The 27,318-nt window shown below is 38.9% G+C and overlaps 1 protein-coding gene across 2 annotated transcripts in view; it reads left to right on the top strand.

Annotated features, from left to right (window-relative positions):
• RLF (RLF zinc finger) overlaps positions 1 to 7,540 on the top strand; it is a gene marked incomplete at its 5' end in the record, with an annotated part of 56,930 nt that extends 49,390 nt beyond the window's left edge. For both annotated transcript variants that reach the window (XM_080921781.1, XM_080921782.1), the window contains one exon: positions 2,608 to 7,540. In XM_080921781.1, the coding sequence (XP_080777907.1) occupies positions 2,608 to 7,281 (4,674 nt within the window). In that variant the 3' untranslated portion in view covers positions 7,282 to 7,540. The remainder of the gene's footprint in view (positions 1 to 2,607) is intronic.
• Positions 7,541 to 27,318: the final 19,778 nt, after the last annotated feature.

Raw genomic sequence — 27,318 nt, 5'->3', positions numbered from 1 at the left:
ACATAATAATGGAGAAGCTGTAGGATATCAGAGGAAGTAGGGGGTGTTTTGTTTTGTGTGCTTTTTTTTTTTTTTTTTTTTTTTTTTTTGGTTGGTTGGTTTGGGTTGGGTTGGATTGGTTGGTTAGTTTGTTTGGATGTTGAATGGGGATGGAGTTGTTGTTTTTGGACAGGCTGAGGAATTTATCACTTACCTGTAGCCCCAGAACGCTCTCATGTGGGTATAGGGTATATCCTTGCCTAGTTCTCACATGATGTCCACCTGAAGGACAGAAGAAAATTCAAGTGGTAGGGAAGGGAATTATGGTGTACATTCTTGTTAAAATTGAGATTTCTTAACTCGGATCCGTGAGGGCGTGCACAGAAATTTTTCTCATTTTTTATATACATTTTATATTACATATAGAAATGTAATATAAATTAAAATGGACTCATACCAATTCAAAGTCTTAGGCTGTGTGACCTGACGTTTCCAACCTTGACTATGATATATCCATTTAGAGAGCAGGAAAGTAGAGGTAGAAGGATAGTCTGCACCATGACATGCTTTCCTTAATATACATCTCAGCACATACATGTGGGTCACCCGCTGCAAGAGAGCTAGGATGACTTTGTAACTATTTAAAAATCAAGCGACGCATACCTGTCTAAAACTCCAGTACTTGTGAGGTTAAATGCAGGAATCAAAATTTCAAGTCCACAGTTAGCTGCTATAGCAAATTCTGCTCAAAATAACCAAGGACTGGGATTGTAGTGAACTGGGCTAGGATTTACAAGAGCCTGTAATCAAGATGCTTGTGCTTTGATATGGCCCAAGGCTGTCATCTGAGTTCCTATATGATTAATAATCATGGCAAGCATGTTCATTCTTCCAGCCCCAAACAAAAGCGAAGCATTCAGCTCTAGCACTCAGAAGCAGGCAGATCTCTATGAGTTCTAGGTCACCCTGATGTACATAATGAGTTCCAGGACAGCCAGTAGTACAGAGAAACCCTGTTTCCAAAAAAAAAAAAGTAGAAGGAAAGAGTATGAGGCTTGGAGGAGTTGAGAACTTGTGTTAAAGTCCGACTCTGACCTTTGCTGTTGACCACCATTCTACCACACTGTCCTTCGGGCTCAACACTCTTCTGATCATACCTTTTTGTGAGTTTTAACTACTTTCCAGGAAGTTATTTTAGAGAGATTATCTAATTTCTGTTCCTCTGTGGAAGACAGATTTGATTACACCTTTGACTAATGTACAAAACAATTACTTCAGGAGAAGCTGGAGAAGGGTCAGTTACTAGTGTTGGGACTTTGAAAACCAGATGTTTTTTATACAAGAAGTTTCTTAAATCCACCTGTATAAACACTTCTGTTCCTGTGTTGCCTCGTTCTCTACTTAATTTGTAAGATTGCTTGTATCTTCCCACCTCAGCCTTTTCAATGCTGGGAATACAGCTATCTCTTAATACCTAGGTTTACACTATCCATTTTACCCAGCATACCACCATTTTATCTTTTATTGAGCTCTTGTCTCATAATCCTTTGGATTCATGTGCATCTATTTATATTTGCATATTATATTTGTCTCATGAGTTATTTCATTGAAGAGTAAGAACTACCTTAGTATACAATACCATCAATAGTGCCTGGTGGCACATCACACACCAAGACCCTGTCTCAAAACAACTAAAACAATATATGATGCTGTGTAACTGCAGAAGCTGTAAATATATTCTGTTGTTTCTAATCAATTCAATCCTTTTTGCATCTTGAGACAAGAAGGGTCTAAATGTGACTCTAGATGTGGTGATACATGCCTGTGATCCCAATATTTGGGGGAGGGGGCTTTGTTCAAGGTCTATATCCATTTGCCTGAAGAGGAAAAAAAGAATTAAGATGAAGTTTAATGAACCCAAAGGATTATTTAGTCAGTGATACTTTTTAGTTGTTTGTAAGTCACTAAAAGTTGTTTTAGAGCTGACTCTTCTGCTTGGTGGCATTTTAACATGCTCTATTACTCATAGAACAATAGTTCTGTTCCCTTGAACTTACCAGTGCAAACTGGACAGGTATATATTCCATCTTTCATGTGCATCATTGATGAAGAGTCTAGGCCTCTGTGCATTCCGGCTTACACAACAAACAGAAAAGCATACTGAAGAATATTACAGTTATAATAATGTAACTTATAATTAGTCTTTATAATAAATAGCCTTTACTGGGCTGTCTCACTGGCCCTGTTTATTTTTGAAACATGGTTTTATTAATATAGTTCAGGCTAGCTCTCAACCCTAGCCCTAACTGGTCACTAGTAGTCCTCTTTTCTCTACTCCCCATCTGCTAGAATTATAGACGTGTGATAAGAACTCTGAAAGTTTGAGAAGTTAAGGGGAGAGAGGGGCACTAGAGACGGGGTTTCTCTGTGCAGCCCTGGCTGGCCTGGAACTTGATCTAGAGACCAGGCTGACCTCAAACTTAGAAATCTCACTGCCTCTGGCTCCCAAGTGCTGGTATTAAAGTGTGTACTGCCACCACCCCGTATGAGAAGTTAAACCATCTTGGCAACAAAAGTTAATGTAAGCTTTTATGTATAAAAAGACTGACTTTTCCTTCTGCTTTTTAGGCACAAGATGCTGGCATTGGGGTTTCAGTCTTACTGTGTGTCAGAGCTCTTCAGCTCAGATCAAGTGAAGATGAGGAAATGAAAGCTTCAGCCTGTAAAACAATTTCATGTCTTTTACCAGAAGATTTGGAAGTCAGACGAGCCTGTCAGCTTACAGAATTCTTAATTGAACCCAGTTGGGATGGATTCAATATGCTGGAAGAGCTATATTTGCAGCCAGATCAAAAATTTGATGAAGAAAATGCACCAGTTCCAAATTCCCTACGATGTGAGCTTTTACTAGCTCTAAAAGCCCACTGGCCCTTTGATCCTGAATTTTGGGACTGGAAAACTTTGAAGCGACACTGCCACCAACTTCTGGGACAAGAAGCCTCAGATTCCGATGATGACTTAAGTGGCTATGAAATGTCTATTAATGATACAGATGTCTTAGAGTCATTTCTCAGTGACTATGACGAAGGTAAAGAGGACAAACAATATAGAAGAAGTCTAGCAGATCAGAATAAAGAGAAAAGAGACAAAAAGCCCATTGGTTCCTCTGAAAGATACCAGAGGTGGCTTCAGTATAAGTTTTTCTGTTTGTTGTGTAAGCGGGAATGCATAGAAGCCAGGATTCTCCATCATTCCAAGATGCACATGGAAGATGGAATATATACCTGTCCGGTTTGTATTAAAAAATTCAAGAGAAAAGAGTTGTTTGTTCCTCATGTAATGGAACATGTTAAAATGCCACCAAGCAGAAGCCATCGTTCTCGAAAGAAATTACTGTTGAAAAGCTCTCAGAGGGGTATTTATCCCAAGAGTCCTACTGGAAGTCTGGAACAAAATCCATCATTGAGTGAACAAGCCAGGGGAGAGTCTCATGAATATGTCACATTTAGCAAGTTAGAAGACCGCCGCCTGCAAGACAGAGACTTGTACCCGTGTCCTGGTACAGACTGTTCCCGTGTGTTCAAACAGTTTAAATACTTAAGTGTGCATCTTAAAGCTGAACACCAAAATAATGATGAAAATGCCAAGCACTACTTGGATATGAAAAATAGAAGAGAGAAGTGTACTTATTGCCGGAGGCATTTCATGTCAGCTTTTCACCTACGAGAGCATGAACAGGTGCATTGTGGTCCTCAACCTTATATGTGTGTCTCTATAGATTGTTATGCAAGGTTTGGGTCAGTGAATGAACTCCTTAATCACAAGCAGAAGCATGATGACCTCCGTTACAAATGTGAGTTGAATGGCTGCAATATTGTGTTCAGTGACTTGGGTCAGCTTTACCACCATGAAGCACAACATTTTAGGGATGCATCCTACACATGCAATGTTCTTGGTTGTAAAAAGTTCTATTATTCTAAAATTGAATATCAGAACCACCTCTCCATGCATAATGTTGAAAGTCCAGATGGAGAATTAAAGAAATCAGTGAAACTTGAGGAACCTGTAACAGGTGGGAAGCAAGATTGTGTGGACCAGTCCCATCTACTTGACCAAACTGATAAGTCCCATTCTCCTGAAGAGCTTTTCTGTCCAGAGTCAGCTAGTGCTCACATAAACACCACAGAAACCCTGAAGGACAACAGTGACAGCAACTCTAGTGACCAGTTAAGTCGCAGCTCTTCCACTTCAATAACTGAGGAGTTAATTGACTCACTAGACCACTCTGAAACCATGCAGGACCTATTGCTGTCTCACGAGAAGGTCTTTGTTCCCTCTAGTTTAAAAGAGAAGTGCTCCAATGTGGCTGTTTGTTTTGATGGGACTAAATTCACATGTGGTTTTGATGGCTGTGGCTCTACCTACAAAAATGCAAGAGGAATGCAGAAACACCTGCGGAAGGTGCATCCATACCACTGCAAACCGAGAAAGATAAAGACAAAAGACCTCTACACCTGCTTGGATGACAAACATAATGAAGCTGACAAGTTTGATGCAGAACCTAAACCCAGCTCTGATACTAACAGTGACTCCCCGGATGAAGGTCCAGATCACGGTATCCATGCAAAATGCAAGCGAGAACATCGAGGTTATTCCCCGGAACCTTCCATTTGTGCTTCTAAAAGGCCATGTACAGAGGATACAATGTTGGAACTTCTGTTACGTTTGAAACATTTAAGCTTGAAGAACTCAATAGCACATGGCTCTTTCTCAGGGTCATTGCAGGGGTGCCCATCTAGTGGTGCTAAGTCTCTTCAGTCAGTCCCATCTTCCATTTCAGACCTTAATCTTCAGAATCAGGATGAAAATATGCCAAGTCAGTACCTTGCACAATTGGCAGCAAAGCCTTTCTTCTGTGAGCTTCAAGGATGCAAATATGAGTTTGTGACCAGAGAGGCTTTGCTAATGCACTATCTTAAAAAGCATAACTATTCAAAAGAGAAAGTCCTTCAGTTAACCATGTTTCAGCACCGGTATTCCCCATTCCGGTGTCATATCTGCCAAAGGTCATTTACAAGGAAAACACACCTTAGGATTCATTATAAAAACAAACATCAAATTGGCAGTGACAGGGCAACTCACAGACTGTTAGACAGTGAAAAATGTGATCATGAAGGGCCGTGCTCAGTAGACAGACTGAAAGGTGACTGCTCTCCAGAACTTGGTCCCAACAGTAATTCAGAGACTACTCAGTGTCATTCTAAAAAAGATGAATGCAGCTCAGAAACAGACTTGGAGTCCTCTTGTGAGGAAACAGAAAGTAAGATATCTGGTATCTCATCACCAGTAGGTAGCCATAGAGAAGAGGGGGAGGGGAAAGAGGGGAGAGGAAGCAGGCGGACTGTTGCTAAAGGTAATCTGTGCTATATTTTGAATAAGTACCACAAACCATTCCATTGTATCCACAAAACTTGCAATTCTTCATTTACCAATCTAAAAGGCCTGATTCGCCATTACAGAACTGTGCATCAGTACAACAAAGAGCAGTTATGCTTAGAGAAAGACAAAGCAAGAACCAAAAGGGAACTTGTAAAATGTAAAAAGCTATTTGCGTGCAAATATAAGGACTGTAACAAGCGCTTCCTGTGCTCCAAGGCCCTGGCTAAGCACTGCAATGACTCTCATAACCTAGACCACATTGAAGAGTCCAAAGTGCTTTCTGAGACTGAGTCTGCAGCAAGGTTTTCTTGTAACCAGCCTCAGTGCCCTGCTGTTTTTTATTCATTCAGTAAGTTGAAACACCACCTGTTGGAACAGCATAATATTGAAGGAGAAATCCATTCCGATTATGAGATCCATTGTACTCTTAATGGCTGTGGCCAGATTTTCAGCCATCGAAGTAATTACTTCCAGCATGTCTACTACCGACATAAGGACTATTATGACAACCTGTTCAGCAGCCAGAAAGTAGCAAATGAACAGCTTTTAAGGAGTGAAAACGTGTGTCAGACAACTCAGGCACAGGGACAGACACAGGGGCAGACACAGACACAGGGGCAGACACAAGGACAGGAACAGCAGACTGCCAAAAGGCCATTCAATAGTAAAGCTAAAAAATGTGGCTTACTCAAAGATAAAAAAGCTCCAATTAGCTTTAAAACAAGAGCAGAAGCGATTCATATGTGTGTTGAGCATTCTGAGCACACGCAATACCCATGTATGGTTCAGGGATGCTTGTCTGTGGTGAAGCTGGAAAGCAGCATTGTGAGGCATTATAAACGTACCCATCAGATGAATAGTGCCTATTTAGAGCAGCAGTTGGAGAACCTTGTGGTTTGTGTTAAGTATGGTACCAAGATTAAAGATGAGCCCCCTCCAGAAATAGAGCCCTGCGTAAAAAAAGAGGAAAATGCTAGCTGTGGATCAGTGCACACAGAGAGCCAGTCCCTAGGAGACAGCAATGTACCCCTCCCAAACACTGATTCCACTTGCCCAGCTGAACAAGATGGTGGCCAGAAAGGGTGTTCAGAAAGAAACCCAGTTTTTGACACACACAGTCTGCTCTACAGGGGAACTTTGAAATGCAACCATTCTTCAGAAACCACTTCTTTGGAACAGTGTAATATAGTTCAGCCTTCTTCCTGTAAAATAGAAAGCCCCATAGCCAGTCCCAGTGGGATAGAAAGTGGTACTTACTTCACAGACTTCCAGCTGCCATTAGCAAGGATCAAAGAAGAACCAGGGCAGCATAGTGCAGGGCAAGAAAACTCTGTAAAAAATGCAGCCCAGGTCCCAAAAGAGAATATTAGAAAGCATTCTCAGCCCAAGTCATTTGATCTGAAGACTTACAAACCTATGGGATTTGAGTCTTCCTTTCTGAAATTTATTCAGGAAAGTGAGGAGAAGGACGATGATTTTGATGATTGGGAGCCTTCAGAGCACTTAACATTGAATAACTCCTCTCAGCCCGGTAATGACTTGACAATAAGTGTTGTGGCAGATACCATAGTGAATGACAGTGAGCCTCAAGTTGACATACCTCATTCTTCCAGTGACCCTCCAGTTTCTGAGAACCTGACTGCAATCCCACCATTAGTAGTAGCTGAAGCTGCAGCAGTTCCTTCCTTGGAAAATCTAAGGGTTGTGCTGGACAGAGCATTAACAGACTGTGGAGATCTTGCCTTAAAACAGCTTCATTATCTTCGGCCTGTGGTTGTCCTTGAGAGATCTAAGTTCTCTACACCAATTCTAGACTTGTTTCCAACTAAGAAGACAGATGAGCTTTGTGTAGGAAGTTCCTGAATCGCTGTTGTTTTTGAAGCACTGCAATATGGGGACACTTGCTAACATGAACAAAGGCTGGGAATCAGCCACACTTCCTTAGGGTAGAATAGGCTGTGTATTTACATGAATGTACAATATCTGTGTCGGCAGTATTGGCGGCGTCCAGTAGCTCTCCAGTTGGTTTATTGATTGGGATTTTTGTTTGTTTTGTTTATTAAAAAAATGGAACTGTACTCTTGTTTGGTGCTAATTAATACATCAAAATATACTGGGGCTTCCTTTTCCAATAAGTGTGCATGATTGTATATGGAACATATATTAAAGTCCCAGGGTGGGAGGGCTAGGGAAAGGGTAGGAAGTTCTTACTTGACTTGAATGTGCACCCAAGGGTGCTTTGTGTAATATATTGTACACTACAGCATCTTATATTTTTTGAGTTGAGTTTCAATAAATTACAATTTTTCACCCACTTCTTGTTTACCCATAATGAGTTTTCATGACATGTGCACACTGCAGCTGCATTTGTATTTTCTGGAGTGTGTCTCATATTTTACTCCAGTGATTTTTCTGCTAACTAAACCATTTATGATTTTTTATGACCCTTGTCTTAAAAATTTTTGTGGTAAGAGTTATTTGCCTTAAGATTCAGGATAGCTCCCAGAAGTTGACTGTAAAGACAGGAGAGGGTGTTCCAGGCAGAACATAAAGGGCAATATTCAGAAGGAAGTTCCTAGGATTCAGAAGGAATTACATATGATGTCATGTGCTGGCAATGAAAGGGATGGGATTCCTGCAGAGGTAGAGTTGTAAATAGTTGAGACAAACTTGGTGATGGTCTGTGCTGTTAGTTGAATTATGGAGAACATAGATGAAGCCAAGATACATAGAGGGACTAGAGAGATAGATGGTCAGTGGATGGGGGCTTGCCAGGCCAGACAGACTGACCCACCTGCTACAAAACTGAAAATACCATTTACCATGGCACATAAACATACTTTTTAATTCTTAATCGAGATAGGAGACAGGGCTGTTGGAACTTAGAGCAAAAAAAGCATTCAAGAGAAGCATGGCCAACTAAGGTTGAAATACAAAAATAGGTATTTGGGAGGAAGACAAATTCATGCTGAGTCTGGTTTTGTGTTCAGTGAGGGACATCTGCTGGCAAGGCAATATGAGGTTTTGTTGATGGAGATGTTTGCTTTCACTTTAGTCTCTTCTGTAGGTTCAAACTTACCTTTCTGCCCTGTGCTCCTGAGTGCTAGAATAACATACCACACCAGCTCCAAGTCAACTCATTAAGTTAATTAGGCTTGAACTGTGATCTCCCTGCACCTCACCCTCCACCCCCAAGTTCTGATACAGACTTGTCCTTCACCCAGTTAATGCAATGCTGCTTCCTGAATGTTTGGCAAATGCTGTACCATCTGAATCATGTACCCAACCATTTGGGTTCTTAGTTTTGAGACAAGCTCTGTATAACCCAAGCTGTCTTCAATCAAATCCTCCTGCCTCAGCCTTCTTAACACTGATTACAGTTACATCCCATTATGCCAAGATCAGTATTATGTTCTTAAAATACACTAGTCTCATTCTGTCCACGGGACGTTTTCAGCCACTTGAATTATCTAGTAATGAAATAATACCTATATCCCCTTTTTCCTGGGATTACTTCTCAACCCCCTCCCGTTATGAAGTCAGCTGTTTAGGACATCATTCTGCTACTTCTCACCCTGACGGTTTAAAGCAGGGTCTAAAGCCCACATCCTCTCTTGGTACAGATTCCAGTAGATGACACATCCCCAAACAAGGTTGCTGTTGAAGGGTTTTACATTTAAGACACACACTGGGTAGCCTAGGATGCCTCAAACTTATATCCTACCTTAGCCTTCCTAAAGCTGTAGTTACAGGTATACATTATACCCAGCTTTGAATTAAGTTCCTTACAAGTACTATACTGTCACTCTCTGGTGCTTAGACTGATACCCCTGCTGCTACTTTAAAGTCCAGATGCAGCCTTTAGCTTCCTCAATAAGGAAGTATGAGTGATCATCTTGGGGGGGGGGCTGTGATCTGAGAGTAAGAATTAGTGTTGTCAACCCTGTCACACCTATAATTTCAGCACTTAGAAAACCGCCACAAATTTGAGGCCATCCTGGTGTGTGTATTAAAAGTTCCAGGGTTCATGACTGGAGAGTTGCTTCAACAGTTAAGAGCACTGGCTGCTCTTCCAAAAGCCTGGGTTCAATTCCCAGCACCCACATGGCAGCTTATACCTGTTTATAAGTGTCAGTCCTAGGGGATCTGGCACCTTCACACAGATAAACCTGTAGGCAAACCACAAGTGCACATAATTTTTTTAAAAAGTAATTTAAAAAATTGCAGGGCTTTGTGGCATCATCTTGCCTCATAATTTTTTTAAAATCATTTTAAGAATGTTTAGTCTTATCTATTTAGTCTCCTATGTTTAGGAGAGAAAGTTGCTGTTTTGCTTAAAACAACTACAAATAGCCCAGGAAAGTAGAATCAAGCCCTAAGTTTCAGAGCTCATTTGCCAGCTCAAGTACAAACCAGAGCACTTGACCTAGCTAAGATCAGAAGTTGCAGTTGTCAAAGTTTGCTTCAATTCATCTTTTTGGATAGCTTTTGTGTATGTACATATATATAATTTACAAAGTAATGTGGATTTTTTTGGTTGTTTGAAACAAGACTTTACTACGAAGCCTAGGTTGGTGTTGAGTTTGACTGACATCTTCCATCCTTAGCCTCCCAAGTGCAAGATAGAGTCATGTGCCACCATGACTTTCTGTGTAGACCAGACTGGCCTCTGCCTCTCAAGTGCTAAGATTAATGGCATGTGCTACCACACTCAGCCAAGCTAATGCCTTTTAAAATATAGATTCTACATATGAGATGAAACCTGTTTTATCAATTTGAATCTGGCATATTTCACTTAATCTCCAATTGAGGCACCTTGCTACAAGTTTTCATGCATGTTTTCAAACTATACCAATTTGTATATATGCCACGTTTTTTTTTTATCCATTCATCCATTGGATAAAAAATTTTAAAAAGTAGCAGAATGATGTCCTAAACAGCTGACTTCATAATGGGAGGGGATTGAGAAGTAACCCCAGGAAAAGGGGGATATAGGTATTATTTCATTACTAGATAATTCAAGTGGCTGAAAACGTCCCATGGTGGATCTCTAGGTTGATTGTATAGTTTAATATCAAAGTCCAGCTTTGACATCCAGGGTAAACTGAAGCAATTGATTGGGACCATTGAAATGCTCCCTGGTTTTTGTTCAACTAAGAAAATCCCTTGGGGGCCTTAGAGCTAGTGACTCAAAAGAGTTTTTTCTGTAAGAATAAGCCAGATTCACTGGAGTTGGTAGTCCCTGTGAACAGGAAGAGGCTCTATCTGAATTCTTTGAACTTTTTGGAGACAAAGGAAAAAAGAAAAGGGGGGTAAAGAATCACACAGAGTCCATGGATGAAGCAAAACAAGCTTTAACAACTCACACACACACACACACACACACACACACACACACTGGACAGATGAAGCAATACTCCAACTTTACATACACATTTGGTGGATGGCTCAGTCTAGCTGTTGTGAATAGTTACAAAATGGATGAACAGAGATCTCTAATATATCAATGATGGCCTTGATTCTTTCTAATATGCAGCCATGAGTGCTAAACTGGAGCTTCGGTAATTCTTTTTACTTGTTCATGTATGTAATATTTTTAATTTATTCTTTTAAAATTTAGTACAGTATACTTTCATCATAATCACCCTCTATTCCCTTCTATAACTTCCCCCAAATTCCCCTACGCATCCTCTTCCTGTTTTCTTGTTCTCTTTTTTTTTTTCTTCTGTCCTATTAAGTCCAATTAGTACTACCCTTATGCAGATGGGTATTGGATCATCTAGTGGAACATAGGCACCCTACTAGTAACCACATCCCTAAAGAAAAGAGATCCTTCCTCTTGTAGCCTCCCTGCACTCCTTATAGCCATCTCTTCTCTCATAGTTCTCCTTTCCCTTGTAGCTATCAGCTGTCATTAGTTCACCTAGGGTTAGCACCTTAGTCTATGTGGTTTGAGGAGTCTAATAAACTGCGGTGCCTGGCTATTGGTTTCTTTTAAGACTATGCAGATTTAGTGGATCGGAAACTCCTAGACCAGGCTATCCTGGAATTCAGAGAGATCCCGTGCCTCTGCCTCTGCCTCTTGCTTGCTGGGATTAAAAGGTGAATGCTTTCACAAAAGTATGTCACCTGCTCTTCGTTTTGTTTGATTTTGAGAAACCAGAACACTGATTTCCATAGTGGTTGAACAAACTTAGGTTTCCAACAGCAGTCTATGAGGGTTCCTCTTGCCCAGCCTCTTCACTAGCATTTATTATGTTGTTGTTGTTGTTTTATTTTTGATAATAGCCTTTCTAACTGAGATGAGGTGGAATCTCCATGTAGATTTGTATTTTGCAAGTGGCTAAAGATGTTGAACTTTTTTTTTTCTTGTAATTACTGTTCTTTTATGCTTTGGGAAACTGTTAGTCAGTTGCCATTTTAGTGGTTGAATTGTCTTTTGGTGGTTTTTTTTTTTTTTTTTTTTTTTTTTTTTTTTTTTTTTTTTTTTAGTTCTTTCAATATGCTGGTTATTAATTTCCCCATTAAATGAATAGCTAGTAGCCCCCTGCTCCATTTCTGTAAATCATTGCTTTACTTTGATGATTTTTTTTTTAACTCGAAACAATTACATATGTTGAATTCCTACTGTTTTTCTTTCTTTTCTATTGGGTATTTTGAGACAGGATCTTGGCACATAGCTCAGGCTTGCCCAGAACTCTCCCTGCTGCCTCTGCCTCCCAAGTGCTGTGATTAAACACTATGCCATCACACTCAGTTTTTGTTACTTCTGGAGCAATATTTGAGTCCTGTTCACAAGGTTGCATCCTATGCCTGTATCTTAATTTTTTTTCTTTTGTAGCATTTAATGCTCACATTAAGTTCTTTTGTGTATTTTGAGTTGGTTTTGTGTACTGTGACTCCTGCATGTCGATAGGCTGTTTTCCCAGCACCATTTGTTTTAAAAGCTGCCTTTTCTTCAACTCTGTTGAGGCACCATTGTTGAGAGTCAGATGGCTGCATGGGATTGTTTTTATTTAAGTTTACAAAAGGTTAGGCAACAAAAGGTATAAATCAAAAGAAACCAATTAAGGACTCTTAGTGATTTTCCGAAGTTACTGGGAGATATTAGCTGGCTGTGGCCTGCAGTTGGCTTGGCCACTCGAGAGCTAAACAATTTATTTCAAACCTTACAAGGTGATACAGATTTAAATAGCCCGAGGAAATTGTCAGCTGAGGCTGAGTTAGCTCTGGTAGAAATGGAATTACAGAATACACATCTAGATAGTGTTGTTCCAAAGATGTCCTACATCTTAGTTATCTTGCCTTCTACTCATTCCCCTACAGGAATTCTCATGTAGAGGGAAGATTATATCTTAACCTGAGTATTTTTAGCACATAAACAGTAAAACTTTAAAACCTACATAGAGAGGGTCTCTAAATTGATACTAAAAGGAAAAAATGTGACTTTGACAATTAGCTGGAATGGATCCAGCTAAAATTACAGTACTTTTACTAATGCAGAGATTGTATCGTTATGGACACTAGATGAACACTGACAAAAAACAAAGTAATTTTGTGGGAGAGAGTAGCAGATACTCTTTTTTTTTTATTGAACAACTTTATTTTAAAAAACAAAGATAAATTACAGATTTTAAGCATTTTTTGCATAAAAGTATAGGAATAGATTTTTGTCAGTACTTGATTTTTTTTAAGGTTTGATAGTGTGCATTAAAATCTTACTAGTTACAATGAGCATAAAGTACATGTAAAACAAGATGTAACCTGGAATTAGTCAAAGTTTTCTTGGTGTGTAAAGATTAAGCATAACAGCAGATACTCTTAAAGCAAGCAACTTCAGTGTATTTTTTTAAACTAATTGGATTCGCCCTCATATAATAAAAGAAATTATAATTTCTGGAGCCCCTACATTTTATACTGATGCTAATCAGAAAAAAAACATATAAATAAGATGGCTGAGTGTCCCTATAAGTCAGTTCAAAAATCTAAATTATATGCAATACTCATGTTATTAGATTTTCAAGAGAATATAATAACTGACTCTCAATATACATAGATGATTGTCTTACACATAGAGACTGTTGAACTTACTCAGGATGATTCTAAATTGACTTCACTATTTACTCAGCTACAGCAGATGATCAGAAATAGGAGTCATCCCCTATATGGTACACATAAGATCCCATACATGTCTGTCAGGCCCTCTGGCATGAGGTAATAATAAAATTGACCAACAATTGACAGGAAGTATACTAGAGACTTCAAATTTTCATTAAGAAAAAACACTGTTAACAGCAAAGGTTTAAAGAAATAATTATCACTTGGCAACAAGCCAAGAAATTATGAGACAGTGCCCTACTTGTTCATTATATAACCAAGCTCCATTACATACAGGAAGTAACCATAAAGGTACCCAAAGAGATGATATTTGGCAAATGGATGTGTTCAATTTTGCAGAGTCTGGTAAACTCATGTGCATCATACTATAGACATATATATACTCCGGATTTCATTGTGCAACTGCCTTAGATTCAGAAAAAGGCTGATTCTGTAATTACACATTTGTTAGAAGTTACAGCTATTATGGAAATGCCCATACAAATTAAAATGGACAACAGGCCCACCAGGAGAGAGCTGGTCTCCCAGGACTGCTGACACACCTGAGAGCACAGGTAAAACCACCACTTCTGCTCCGAGGGACCCACCCAGAGCCCTCAGGACACACAAACCAAGAAGCAGCCTGGGACAGGATCCTTCTGCTTTCCATCTGCACTCGGAGATGACCCTGTGCACAGCTCTCCATAGCCAAATTCCACCCAGGGAGAGCTGGTCTCCCAGGAGTGCTGACACACAGGCTTACAGGAAGGACAAGCCACAGACAGCAAGACCAGCTAACACCAGAGATAACCAGATGGCTGGCAAGAGGCAAGACCAAGAAAATAAACAGCAGAAACCAAAGCTACTCGGCATGATCAGACCCCAGTTCTCCACCAAAGCAAGCCCAGGATACCCCAACACACCAGAAAAGCAAGATTCCAATTTAAAATCACATCTAATGATGATGATAGAGGACTTTAAGAAGGACATAAATACTTCCCTTAAAGAAATACAGAAAAGGGCTGGAGAGATGGTTCTATGCTTGACAGTGCTGACTGCTTTTCCAGAGGTCCTGAGTTCAATTTCCAGCAGCCACGTGATGGCTCACAACCATCTACAGTAGGATCTTGGCACCCTTGTCTGGTGTGTCTGAAGACAGCTATAGTGTACTCATATACATTAAATAAATAAATCTTTGAAAAAATGTAAAAAAAAAAAAAGAAAGAAAGAAAAAGAAAAAAACAAAATACAGAAGAATACAGATAAACATTAGAACCAGGATCTAAAAATTGAAATAGAAACAATAAATCACAAAGGGAGAAAACTCTAGAGATAGAATTCAAGCATCACCAACAGAATACAAGAGATAGAAGAAGAGAGAATCTCGGGTGCAGAAGATACTATAGAAAACATTGACACAACAGTCAAAACAAATACAAAATACAAAAAGTTTGTAATCCAAAACATCCAGTAAATCCAGGACACAATGACAAGACCAAACCTAAGGATAATAGATATAGAAGAGAGCAAAGATTCCCAACATAAAGAGCCAGTAAATATCTCCAACAAAATTATAAAAGAAAACTTCCCTAACCTAAAGAAAGAGATGCCCATAAATATACAAGAAGCCTACAGAACACCAAATATATTAGTTCAGAAAAGAAATTTCTCCCATCACATAATAGTCAAAACACCAAATGCAAAAAACAAAGAATATTAAAACCTGTAAGAAAATGTCAAGTACCATATAAAGGCAGACCTATCAGAACTACACCAGACTTCTCAACAGAGACTATGGAAGCTAGAATATCCTGGGCAGATGTCATACAGATCCTAAGAACACAAATGCCAGCCTAGGCTACTATACCCAGCAAAACTCTCAATAACCATAGATAGAGAAACCAAGATATTCCACAACAAAAACAAATTTAGAAAATATCTTCCTACAAATTTATCCCTACGGAGGATAATAGATAGAAAAGTCCAACACAAGGAGGAAAACTACACCCTAAAAAAAGCAAGAAAGCAATCTTTCAACTAACCCAAAAGAAAATAGCCACAAACATAATTCCACCTTTAACAACAAAAATAACAGGAAACAACAATCACTTTTACTTGATATCTCTTAACATCAATGAACTCAGTCCTCCAATAAAAAGACATAGACTAAATGATAGGATATGTAAACAGGACCCCGAATTTTGGCTGCATAAAGGAAACACACCTCAATGACAAAGACAGATACTATCTCAGAGTAAAAGTCAGAGAAAAAACTTTCCAAACAAATGGTGCCAAGAAACAAGCTGGAGTAGCCATTGTAATATCAAATAAAATTGACTTTTAACCAAAAATTACCAGAAGATAAGGAAGGACACTTCATACTCATCAAAGGAAAAATCTACCAAGATAAACTCTCAATTCTAGACATTTATGCTCCAAATGCAAGGGCACTGAAATTCATGAGAGAAATTTTACTAAAGCTCAGAGCACACATTGCATGTCAGACAAAAATAGGGGGAGACTTCAACACCCCTCTCTCATAAATGGACAGATCATGGAAACAGAAAATAAACACACACAGTGAAACTAACAAGTTACAAACCAAACAGATATCTATAGAATAGTTTCATCCTAAAACAAAAGAATATACTTACTTCTCAGAACCTCATGGTACCTTCTCCAAAACTGACCATATAATCAATTACAAAACAAGCCTCAACTGATACAAGAACATTGAAGTAATCCCATGCATCCCATCAGATCACCATGGAATAAGGATGGTCTTCAATAACAACAAGAACTAAACAAAACAAACAAAACAAAAAATACAGAAATTCCACATACACATGGAAGCTGAACAACACTCTACTCAATGACAACTTGGTCAGGGAAAAAATAAAGAATTTAAAGACTTTTCAGAATTTAAAGAAAATTAAGGCACAACATACCCAAACTTGTGGGAAACAGTGAGAGAAGTGTTAAGAAGAAAACTCATAGTACCGAGTGCCTCCAAATAGAATTGGAGAGAGCATACACTAACAGCTTGACAGCACACCTAAAAGCTCTAGAACAAAAAGGAACAAATACACCCAAGAGGAGTAGATGGTAGAAAATAATCAAACTCAGGGGTGGAGTCAATTAAGTAGAGACAAAAATAACTATACAAAGAATCAACAAAACCAGGGGCTGGTTCTTTGTGAAAATCAAAAAGATAGATGAACCCTTAGCTAGACTAACTAGAGACACATAACAACAGAAACTGAGGAAATTCAAAAAAATCATCAGATCCTACTACCAAAAAAAAAAAAAAAAAAAGAAAATATGGATGAAATGGACAATTTTCTAGACATACCAGGTACCAAAGTTAAATCAGGATGAGATAAACAGTTCCATAACCCCTAAAGTAATAGAAGCAGTCATTAAGTCATTAAAAGTCTCCCAGCCAAAAAGAAAAAGAAAGAAAGAAAAGAAAAGAAAAAAGACCAGGACAAGAAGGGTTTAGTGAAAATTTATACCAGACATTCAAAGAAGACCTAATACCAACATTCTTCAAACCATTCCACAAAATAGAAACAGAAGGAACAATACCCAATTCATTCTTTCTACCCACAGTTATGCTGATACCAAAACCATACAAAGGCCCAACGAAGAAAGAGAACTTCAGACCAATTTCCCTTATGAATATTAATGCAAAATATGCAATAAAATTCTCATAAACTGAATCCAAGAACAGATGAGAATGATTAGTCACCATAATCAAATACTCTTCATCCCAGGAATGCAAGGATGGTTCAATATATGGAAATCTATCAAAGGAAAGAAAATCACATCATCATCTCATTAGATACTAAGAAAGCATTTGACAAAATTCAACACCCATCATGATCAAAGTCTTGGAAAGATCAGGAATTCAAGGCCCATACCTTAACATCGTAATATATATATATATATATATATATATATATATATATATATATAAAACCAGTAGCCAGAATGAAACTAAATGAAGAGAAACTTGAAGCAATCCCACTAAAATGAGAGACTAGACAAGGCTGCCCATTCTCTTTCTACCTATTCAATATAGTACTATAAGTCCTAGCCATTGCAATTAGACAACAAAAGGAGGTCAAAGAGATATAAACTGGGAAGGAAGAAGTCAACATATCACTATTTGCAGATGATAGGATAGTCTACTTAAGTGCCCCAAAAAATTTCATCAGAGAACTCCTAAACCTGAAAAACAACTTCAACAAAGTGGCTGGATATAAAATTAATTCAAACAAATCAACAGCCTTCCTCTACTCAAAGGATAAACAGTCTATGAAAGTAATTAGGTAAACAATACCCTTCACAATAATCACAAATAATATAAAATATCTTGGGGTGACTCTAACCAAACAAGTGAAAAATCAGTACAACAAGAACTTCAAGTCTCTGAAGAAAGAAATCAGAGAAGATCTTAGAAGATGGAAAGAGCTCAGGCCATCTGCCACTGGGAACAGTGGAGATCAAGGGAAGCAGGCCTGGTGAGACTGCGCTGTGAGTAGCCAGGGCTCAGAGAGGTCTGGGCCAAGCTCGTGGAAAGCACGCCCCCCCCCCATTGGTTCAGGGGAACAGGAACTCTGCCGTAGGGACTCGGTTTCTACCCGTAGGGCCCGTGCGTGCAGACCAAACACTCAGGCCATCTGCCACCAGGAGCAGCAGAGATCCAGGGACACAGGCAAGGTACACGGGAGAGATGGGAACCAATCACTGACAACAAGACTACGTATAATCACAGATAACAAGATGGCAAGAGGAAAGCAAAAGAACATACCCCAGGGAAACCAAGACAACCTGGCAACACCAGAACCCAGCTCTCCCATCACAGCAAACAGCGGAATGCCAAACACTCCAGAAAAAGAAAACTCAGACCTGAAATCATACCTCAAGATGATGATAGAGATCCTTAAACAAGAATGGGAGGAAAAACATAAAGAATTAGAAACTTTTAAAGAGGAAACAAGAAAAACACTCAAAGAACTAGAGGAAAATAGAACCAAAGAGATGAAGGAATGGAAGAAGGAATTTAAAATGGAAATGGAAACAATAAAAAAAAAAAAAAAAAAAAAAAAAACACTAAAAGAGACAACCATAGATGTAGAAAACCTAAAAAAGAAATCAGGAGTCACAGATGCAAGCATCTCCAACAGACTACAAGAGATGGAAGAGAGAATCTCAAGGACTGAAGACAACATTGAAAACATAGACAAAACAGTCAGAGAAGATGCAAAAACCAAAAAGCTCCTAACCCAAAACGTTGAGGAGATCTAGGACACAACGAGAAGACCAAACATAAAGATAATAGGAATAGAAGAAGGCAAAGAATATCAACTAAGAGGAACAATAAATATCTTCAACAAAATCATAAAAGCAAACTTCCCTACCCTTAAGAATGAGGTGAGACCATGAGCATAAAAGAAGCCCACAGAAATCCAAATAGAATGGACAAGAAAAGAAATTCCTCCCAACACATAATAGTCAAAACACCAAGTGCCCAAAGCAAATAATACTAAAAGCAGTAAAGGGAAAAGGTCATGTAACATATAAAGGCAGACCAATCATAATCAAACCAAATTTCTCAACAAAGACTATGAAAGCTAGAAGATCCTGGACAGACATTATGCAGACTGTAATAGAACACAAGTGTCAGCCCAAGCTGCTATACCCAGCAAAACTCTCAATCACCATAGATGGAGAGACCAAGATATTCCAAGACAAAACTAAATTTACACAATATCTGACCACACACCCAGCACTACAAAGAATTATAGGTGGAAAACCCAATACAAGGAGGGAAACTACATCCTAGTAAAAACAAGAAAATACCTAAGCAAGAAAACCAAAAGAAGAAAGACACACAGGCACAATTCGACCTCTAAAAGCAAAAATAGCAGGAAACAGCAACCACTATTCCTTAATATCTGTTAACATAAATGAACTCAATTCCCCAATAAAAAGATATAGGCTATCAGACTGGATACATAAACAGAATCCAGCATTTTGCAGCATACAGGAAACTTATCTCAGAGACAAAGACAGACACTATCTCAGAGGAAAAGGTTGGGGAAAAAACCTTCCAAGCAAACGGCCCAAAGGAGCAAGCTAGAGTGGACATTCTAATATCGAATAAAGTAGATTTTCAACCAAAAGTTATCAAAAAAGATAAGGAAGGACACTTTTTACTCATTACAGGGGAAATTTGTCATGAGGAACTCTCAATCCTTAACATATATGCTCCAAACACAAAAGCACCAATATTCATAAAAGAAACCCTACTAAAGTTCAAAAAAATACATTGCACCCCATACAATAATAGCAGGAGAGCTCAACACCACACTCTAATCAATGAACAGCTCATGGAAACAGAAACTGAACAAGGACTCAGTGAAACTAGCAGAGGTTATGAACCAATTGGAATTAATAGACATCTACAGAACATTTCATCCTAAAACAAAAGAATACACCTTCTTCTCAGCACCTCATGGCACCTTCTCCAAAACTGACCATATAATCAGTCACAGAACAAGCCTCAATAGATATAAGAAGATTGAAATACTCCCATGCATCCTATCAGATCACCATGGTCTAAGGCTGGTCTTTAATAACAACAAAGACAACAAAAAGCCCATATACACATGGAAACTAAACAATGCTCTATTAAACGATACCATAGTCAAAGAAGAAATAAAGAAAAAATTAAGTATTTTCTAGGATTTTATGAAAATAAAAACACAACATACCCAAACCTATAGGATGCAATGAAAGCAGCACTGAGAGGAAAACTCAGCTCTAAGTACTTCCAAAAAGAAACTGGAGAGAGCATGCACTAATGGCTTGACAGCACAGTGAAAGCTCTAGAACAAAAGAAAGCAGATACACCCAAGAGGAGTAGACAGAAAGAAATAATCAATCTCAGAGCAGAAATTGACCAAATAGAAACAAAAAGAACCATTCAAAGAATCAACAAAACCAAGAGCTGGTTCTTTGAGAAAATTAACAAGATTGATAAACCCTTAGCCAGATTAACTAGAGGGGAAGAGAGAGTATCCAAATTAACAAAATCAGAAAGGAAAGTGGAGACATAATAACTGAAACTGAGGAAATTCAAGAAATCATCAGATCCTACTACAAAAGCCTATACTCAACAAAGCTGGAAAATCTGGAGGAAATGGATGAATTCCCAGACAGATACCAGATACTAAAGTTGAACTAGGACCAGGTAAACCATCTAAATATCCCATAACACCTAAAAAAATAGAAGCAGTCATCAAAAGCCTCCCAACCAAAAAAAACTTAGGTCCAGATGGGTTCAGTGTAGAGTTTTATCAGATATTTATTGACAACCTAATACCAAAACTCTCCAAACTATTCCACAAAATAGAGTCTGATGGAACACTACCTAACTCATTTTTCGAGGCCACAATAACCCTCATTCCTAAACCACACAAAACCCTACAAGGAAAGAGAACTTCAGACCAATCTCACTTATGAATATTGATGCAAAAATACTCAACAAAATCCTTGCGAATTCAAGAACACATCAAAATGATCATTCACCATGACCAAGTAGGTAGGCTTCATCCCTGAGATGCAGGGATGGTTTAATATATGAAAATCCATCAACGTAATTCACCATATAAACAAACTCAAAGAAAAAAAACCACATGGTCAGCTCACTAGATGCTGAGAAAACATTTGACAAAATTCAACACCCCTTCATGTTAAAAGTCTTGGAAAGAACAGGAATCCAAGGCCCATACCTAAACATAATAAAAGCAATATACAGCAAACCAATAGACAACATCAAACTTAATGGTGGGAAACTTGAAGCAATCCCACTAAAATCAGTGACTAGACAAGGCTGCCCACTCTCCCCCTACCTATTCAACATAGTACTGGAAGTCCTGGCGAGAGCAATTAGACAGCAAAAGGAAATCAAAGGGATACAAATTGGAAAGGAAGAAGTAAAAAAAATCACTGTTTGCAGATGACATGATAGTGTACAAAAGTGACCCCAAAAGTTCCACCAGAGAACTTCTACAGCTGATAAATAACTTCGGCAAAGTGGCTGGATATAAAATTAACTCAAACAAATCAGTAGCCTTCCTCTACTCAAAGGACAAACATGCAGAGAAAGAAATTAGGGAAAAGATACCCTTCACAATAGTCACAAACAATATGAAATACCTTGGTGTGACTCTAACTAAGCAAGTGAAGGATCTGTATGACAAGAACTTCAAATCTCTAAAGAAGGAAATTGAGAAGATCTCAGAAAATGGAAAATCTCCCATGTTCATGGATTGGAAGGATCAACATTGTAAAAATGGCCATCTTACCAAAAGCAATCTACAGATTCAATGTAATCCCCATCAAAATTCCAACCCAATTCTTCATAGAGTTGGAAAGAGCAATGTCCAATTTCATCTGGAATAACAAAAGACCTAGAATAGGGAAATCCATCCTCAACAACAACAAAACATCTGCAGGAATCACCATGTTGACCTCAAGCTATATTACAAGGCAATTGTGCTGAAAACTGCATGGTACTGGTACAGAAATAGGCATGTGGATCAATGGAATAGAATAGAAGATCCAGAAATGAGCCCTCATGTATATGGTCACCTGATTTTTGACAAAGGAGCAGTAAACATTCAATGGAAAAAGGACAGTCTATTCAACAAATGGTGCTGGTCCAACTGGCACTCAGCATGCAAAAGAATGAAAATAGACCCTTTCTTATCTCCTTGTACAAAGCTCAAGTGCAAGTGGATCAAAGATCTTCACATTAAACCAGGTACACTGAAACTATTAGATGAGAAACTAGGGAAAACCTTAGAACACATAGGCACAGGAGAAAATTTCCTGAACAGTACACCAATAGCTCATGCTCTAAGGTCAAATATCGACAAATGGGACTTAATGAGATTGCAAAGTTTCTGTAAGGCTCAGGACACTGTCAAGAAAACAAAACAGCAGCCAACAGATTGGGAAAAGATCTTTACCAACTCCACATCTGATAGGGTCCTAACATCCAAGGTATACAAAGAACTCAAGAAGTTAGACACCAGAGAATCAAACACCCCTTTTAAAAATGGGGTACAGAGCTAAACAAAAAGTTCTCAATCGAGGAATATCAAATGGCGGAGAAGCATCTAAGGAAGTGCTCAATATCCTTAGTCATCAGGGAAATGCAAATCAAAACAATCCTGAGATTCCACCTCATACCAGTCAGAATAGCTAAGATCAAAAATTCAGATGACAGCAGATGCTGGCGAAGATGTGGAGAAAGAGGACCACTTCCCCACTGTTGGTGGGGTTGTAAACTGGTACACCCACTTTGGAAATCAGTTTGGTGGTTCCTCAGAAAACTGGACATAGTACTACCTGAAGACCCAGTTATTCCACTTCTGGGCATATACCCCAGAGATGCTATAACATACAACAAAGACACATGCAGCACAATGTTCATTGCAGCTCTATTTATAATGAGATGGAAAGAAGATGGAAAGAACCCAGATGTCCTTCAGTAGAAGAATGAATACAAAAATTGTGGTATATTTACACAATGGAGTCCTACTCAGCTAACAGAAACAATGACTTTATGAAATTCTTAAGAAAATGGGTGCATCTAGAGAATATCATCCTGAGTGAGGTAACCCAGTCACAAAAGAACAGACATAATATGTAGTCACTGATAATTGAATACTAACCCGAGAAAGCTCTGTACACCCTAGAAACAACTTACAGATTATATGAAGTGCAAGAAAAACAAAGGCCAAAAAAAAAAAGAGAGAAAAATGAAAAAATCATTATGCTTAATCTTTACACACCAAGAAAACTTTGACTATTTCTAGGTTACATATTGTTTTACATGTACTTTTTGCTCATTTTAACTAGTAAGATTTTAAGACATACTATCAAACCTTTAAAAAAAATCAAGTATTAACAAAAATGTATTTATATACTGTTATGCAAAAATGCTTTTAAAATCTGCACATTTATTTTTGTTTTTTAAAATAAAGTTGTTCAATTTAAAAAAAAGAAAGGTAGTTTTTGAATGAAAGAATGTTAGTACTGGCTGAGACTATAGCATTCTACTACTATAAAAACCTCTGAGCTAGATGGAATAATAAAACATATATGAAATAAAAAAGAGGAAGATGGAAAGATCTCCTATGCTTGTGGATTGGCAGGATTAATACAGTAAAAATGGCCATCTTACCTAAAGCAATCTACAGATTCAATGAAATCCCCATCAAAATTCCAAATCAATTCTTCATAGAGTTAGAAATAGCAATTCTCAAATTCATTTGGAATAATGAAAAAACAGGATAGTGAAAACTAGTAATAAAAGAACTTCCTGGGGGAATCACCATCCCTGACCTCAAGATGGACTACAGAACAATACTGATTTAAAAAAAAAAAAACAAAAAAAAAACAAAACGTTGAGTATTAGTATTGGTATAGAGACAGGCAGGTAGATCAATCGAATAGAATTGAAGACCCAGAAATGAACTCACACTCATGGTCAAATGATCTTTGACAAAGGAGCTAAAAACATCCAGTGGGGAAAAGACAGCATCTTCAACAAATGATGCTGGTTCAACTGCTAGTCAGCATGTAGAAGAATATAAATTGGCCCATTCTTATCTCCTTGTACAAAGCTCAAGTCCAAGTGGATCAAAGACTTCCACATAAAACCAAGTACACTGAAACTAACAGAAGAAAAAGTGGGGATGAGCCACAAACACATGGGTACAGGGAAAATTTTCCTGAACAGAACACCAATGGTTTATGCTCTAAGATCAACAATTGACAAATGGGATCTCATAAAATTGAAAAGCTTCTGTAATGCAAAGGACACTGTCAATAAGACAAAGGGGCATCTAACAGATCGGGAAAAGATCTTTACCAATACTACATCTGATAAAGAGCTAATATCCAATATATACAAAGAACTCAACAAGTGCAACTCCAGTTCTCTCCTCCAGCCAAGCAAAATGCCCAAATAATGAAGGCCAAGGGGAAGAAGGTTGCCCCTGCCCCTGTCTGTTGTCAAAAGCAGGAGGTCAAAAAAGTGGTCAGTTCTTTGTTTGAGAAAAGGCCCACGAACTTCAGCATTGTGCAGGACATCCAGCCCAAAAGAGATCAAACACACTTTGTCCACTGGCCACGCTACATCAGGCTACAGCAGCCAAGAGCCATACTCTATGAGTGGCTCAAAGTACTTCCTGCCATTAACCGGTTCACCCAGTGGACAGGCAAACAGCTACTCAGATACTTAAGCTTGTCCACAAGTACAGGCCAGAGACAAAGCAAGAGAAGAAGCAAAGGCTACTGGCCTGTGCTGAGAAGAAAGCTGCTGGCAAAGGGGACGTCCCAACTAAAAGACCCCCTGTCCTCCGAGCAGGAGTCAATACAGTCACCACCTTGGTAGAGAACAAGAAGGCTCAGCTGGTGGTGATTGCCCATGATGTAGACCCCATTGAGCTGGTGGTTTTTCTGCCTGCCCTGTCTCTAAAGATGGGGGTGCCCTGCTGCATCATCAAGGGAAAGGTCAGGCTGGGGCGCCTGGTCCACATGAAGACATGCACCACTGTTGCCTTCAGACAGGTTAACTCAGAAGACAGGGGTGCTCTGGCTAAGCTGGTGGAAGCTATGAGGACCAATTATAATGACAGATATGATGAGATCCGCCACCACTGGGGGTGTGGGGGGGTAAAGGGTCTTAAGTCTGTGGCTCACATTGCCAAGCTGGAAAAGGCAAAGACTAAAGAACTCACCACTAAACTGGGTTAAATGTACACTAAGTTTTCTGTACATAAATATAATTACAAAAATTTTAAAAGAAGTTAGACTTCAGAGAACCAAATAACCCTATTAAAAAATGGGGAACAGAACTAAACAGAAAATTCTCAACAGAGTAAACTAGAATGGCCAAGAAGCACCTAAAGAAATGTTCAATAAATATCCTTATTCATCAGGAAAATACAAATCAAAAGGATCCTGAGATTCCTCCTCACACCAGTCAGAATGGCTAAGATCAAAAAAAAAAAAAAAAACTCAGGTGACAGCAGATGGTGGCAAAAATGTGGAGAAAGAGGAACACTCCTCCATTGCTGGTGGGATTGTAAGCTGGTACCACCACTCTGGAAATTGGTCTGGTAGTTCCTCAGAAAAATGGACATAGTAGTACCAGAGGACCCAGCTATACCACTCCTGAGCATATACCCTAAAGATTCTCTAACGTGTAATAAGAACATATGCTTCATCATGTTCATGGCAGTTATATTTATAATAGCCAGAAACTGGCAACAACCCAGATGTCCCTCAAAAGAGGAATGAATACAGAAGATGTGGTACATTTACACAGTGGAATACTAAAGCAAGAAACTCCTAGGATCCCATGGGATTAACATTAGCTGAAATAACCCCACAAATGTGAAAGACGATATCCAGAGGTTAGGCATGGCTCCCCAGTTGAGAGATGGGGCCACCCACCCATCTCCAAAATTTTAACCCAGAATTTTACTGTCTAAAGGAAATACAGAGACAAAGAGTGGAGCAGAGACTGGAGAAAGGCATTCAGAGACTACCCTACCTAGGGATTCATCCCATATACAGTCACCACACCCATACATTATTGCTAATGCAAAGAAGTGCTTGCTAACAGGAGCCTGATACAGCTGTTGAAAGACTCCCGCAGAGGGGAGACCCTCAGTCAAGTCTCGGGATAACACAACCCCCCAAGAACTCATAAGAGACCGTCCTTGCTGCAATTACACAAGGTTTTTTTAATTAACCAGTGCACTGGGGTCGAGACTCATATCCCACGTAGGGGTAGAGGAGTCCAACCCCGAGTGGCTGGGAAAAGGGGGTTTTAAAGGAAACAAACCACAACCCAGTGGCGGGGGGGGGGGGGGAGTATGTCATTGGAGAATACCAAAAATACCAGTGAAGAATTGTAAGGGAAATACCTGGTTTCTCAAGATTGCCTATAAGTTGAAAATTACCAGTGAAGAACATCGGTTTCTCAAGATTGTTTATGATGTGTTATTTAACTTTTATGTTTTTATGGTCAGTCAGTTTCTGAAAGAGTCACCCTGACCTTAAGGCCATAAATTCTTTATGGTCAGCCAGTTCCTGAAACAGAGTCACTGAACCTGCTTTCCTACATTTTTGGCTCTACTCTACCTGTTAGGGGTCTTCTACTTTACCTGTTAGGAAGTCAGAATTTATCCTGGTCTTTCATTATCTTCTGAGAGGCTCTGCCAGACACTTATCAACATAGATGTGGATGATTGCAGCCTACCATTGGAATGAGTGTTGGGACCCCAATAGAGGAGTTAGGAGAAGGACTGAAGGGGCTGAAGGAACTTTATCTGGCATCAATGGGAGGGAGGTTACTTGGTCTTGTGAAGCTTGATGCCCCAGTGTACAGGAATGCTAGGGCAGTGAGTTGGGAGTGTGTGGGGGAGCACCCTCAGAGAAGCAGGGTAAGGGGAGATGGTATAGGGTGTTTGCAGAGGGGATACCAGGAAAGGGTATAACATTTGAAATATAAATATATAAAATATCCATTTTTTAAAAAAGAATAATATAAAAGAATATAACTGGAAATTGAATTTTTGAGGTATATATTTTTAGGTATACTATATTTCATATTATATATCATCTCTAACACACACAGGGGTGGACTAAAAAATAAATATAATACACATGGGAGGTGGACTAAAAAATAAATATAATACCTTGAAATGT

This window comes from Micromys minutus (assembly GCF_963924665.1).
Source record: "Micromys minutus genome assembly, chromosome: 9".
In the NCBI taxonomy this organism is placed as follows: domain Eukaryota; kingdom Metazoa; phylum Chordata; class Mammalia; order Rodentia; family Muridae; genus Micromys; species Micromys minutus.
The sequence above is the reverse complement of the archived record's forward strand: the minus strand, read 5'-3'. Positions and strand labels throughout refer to the sequence as shown.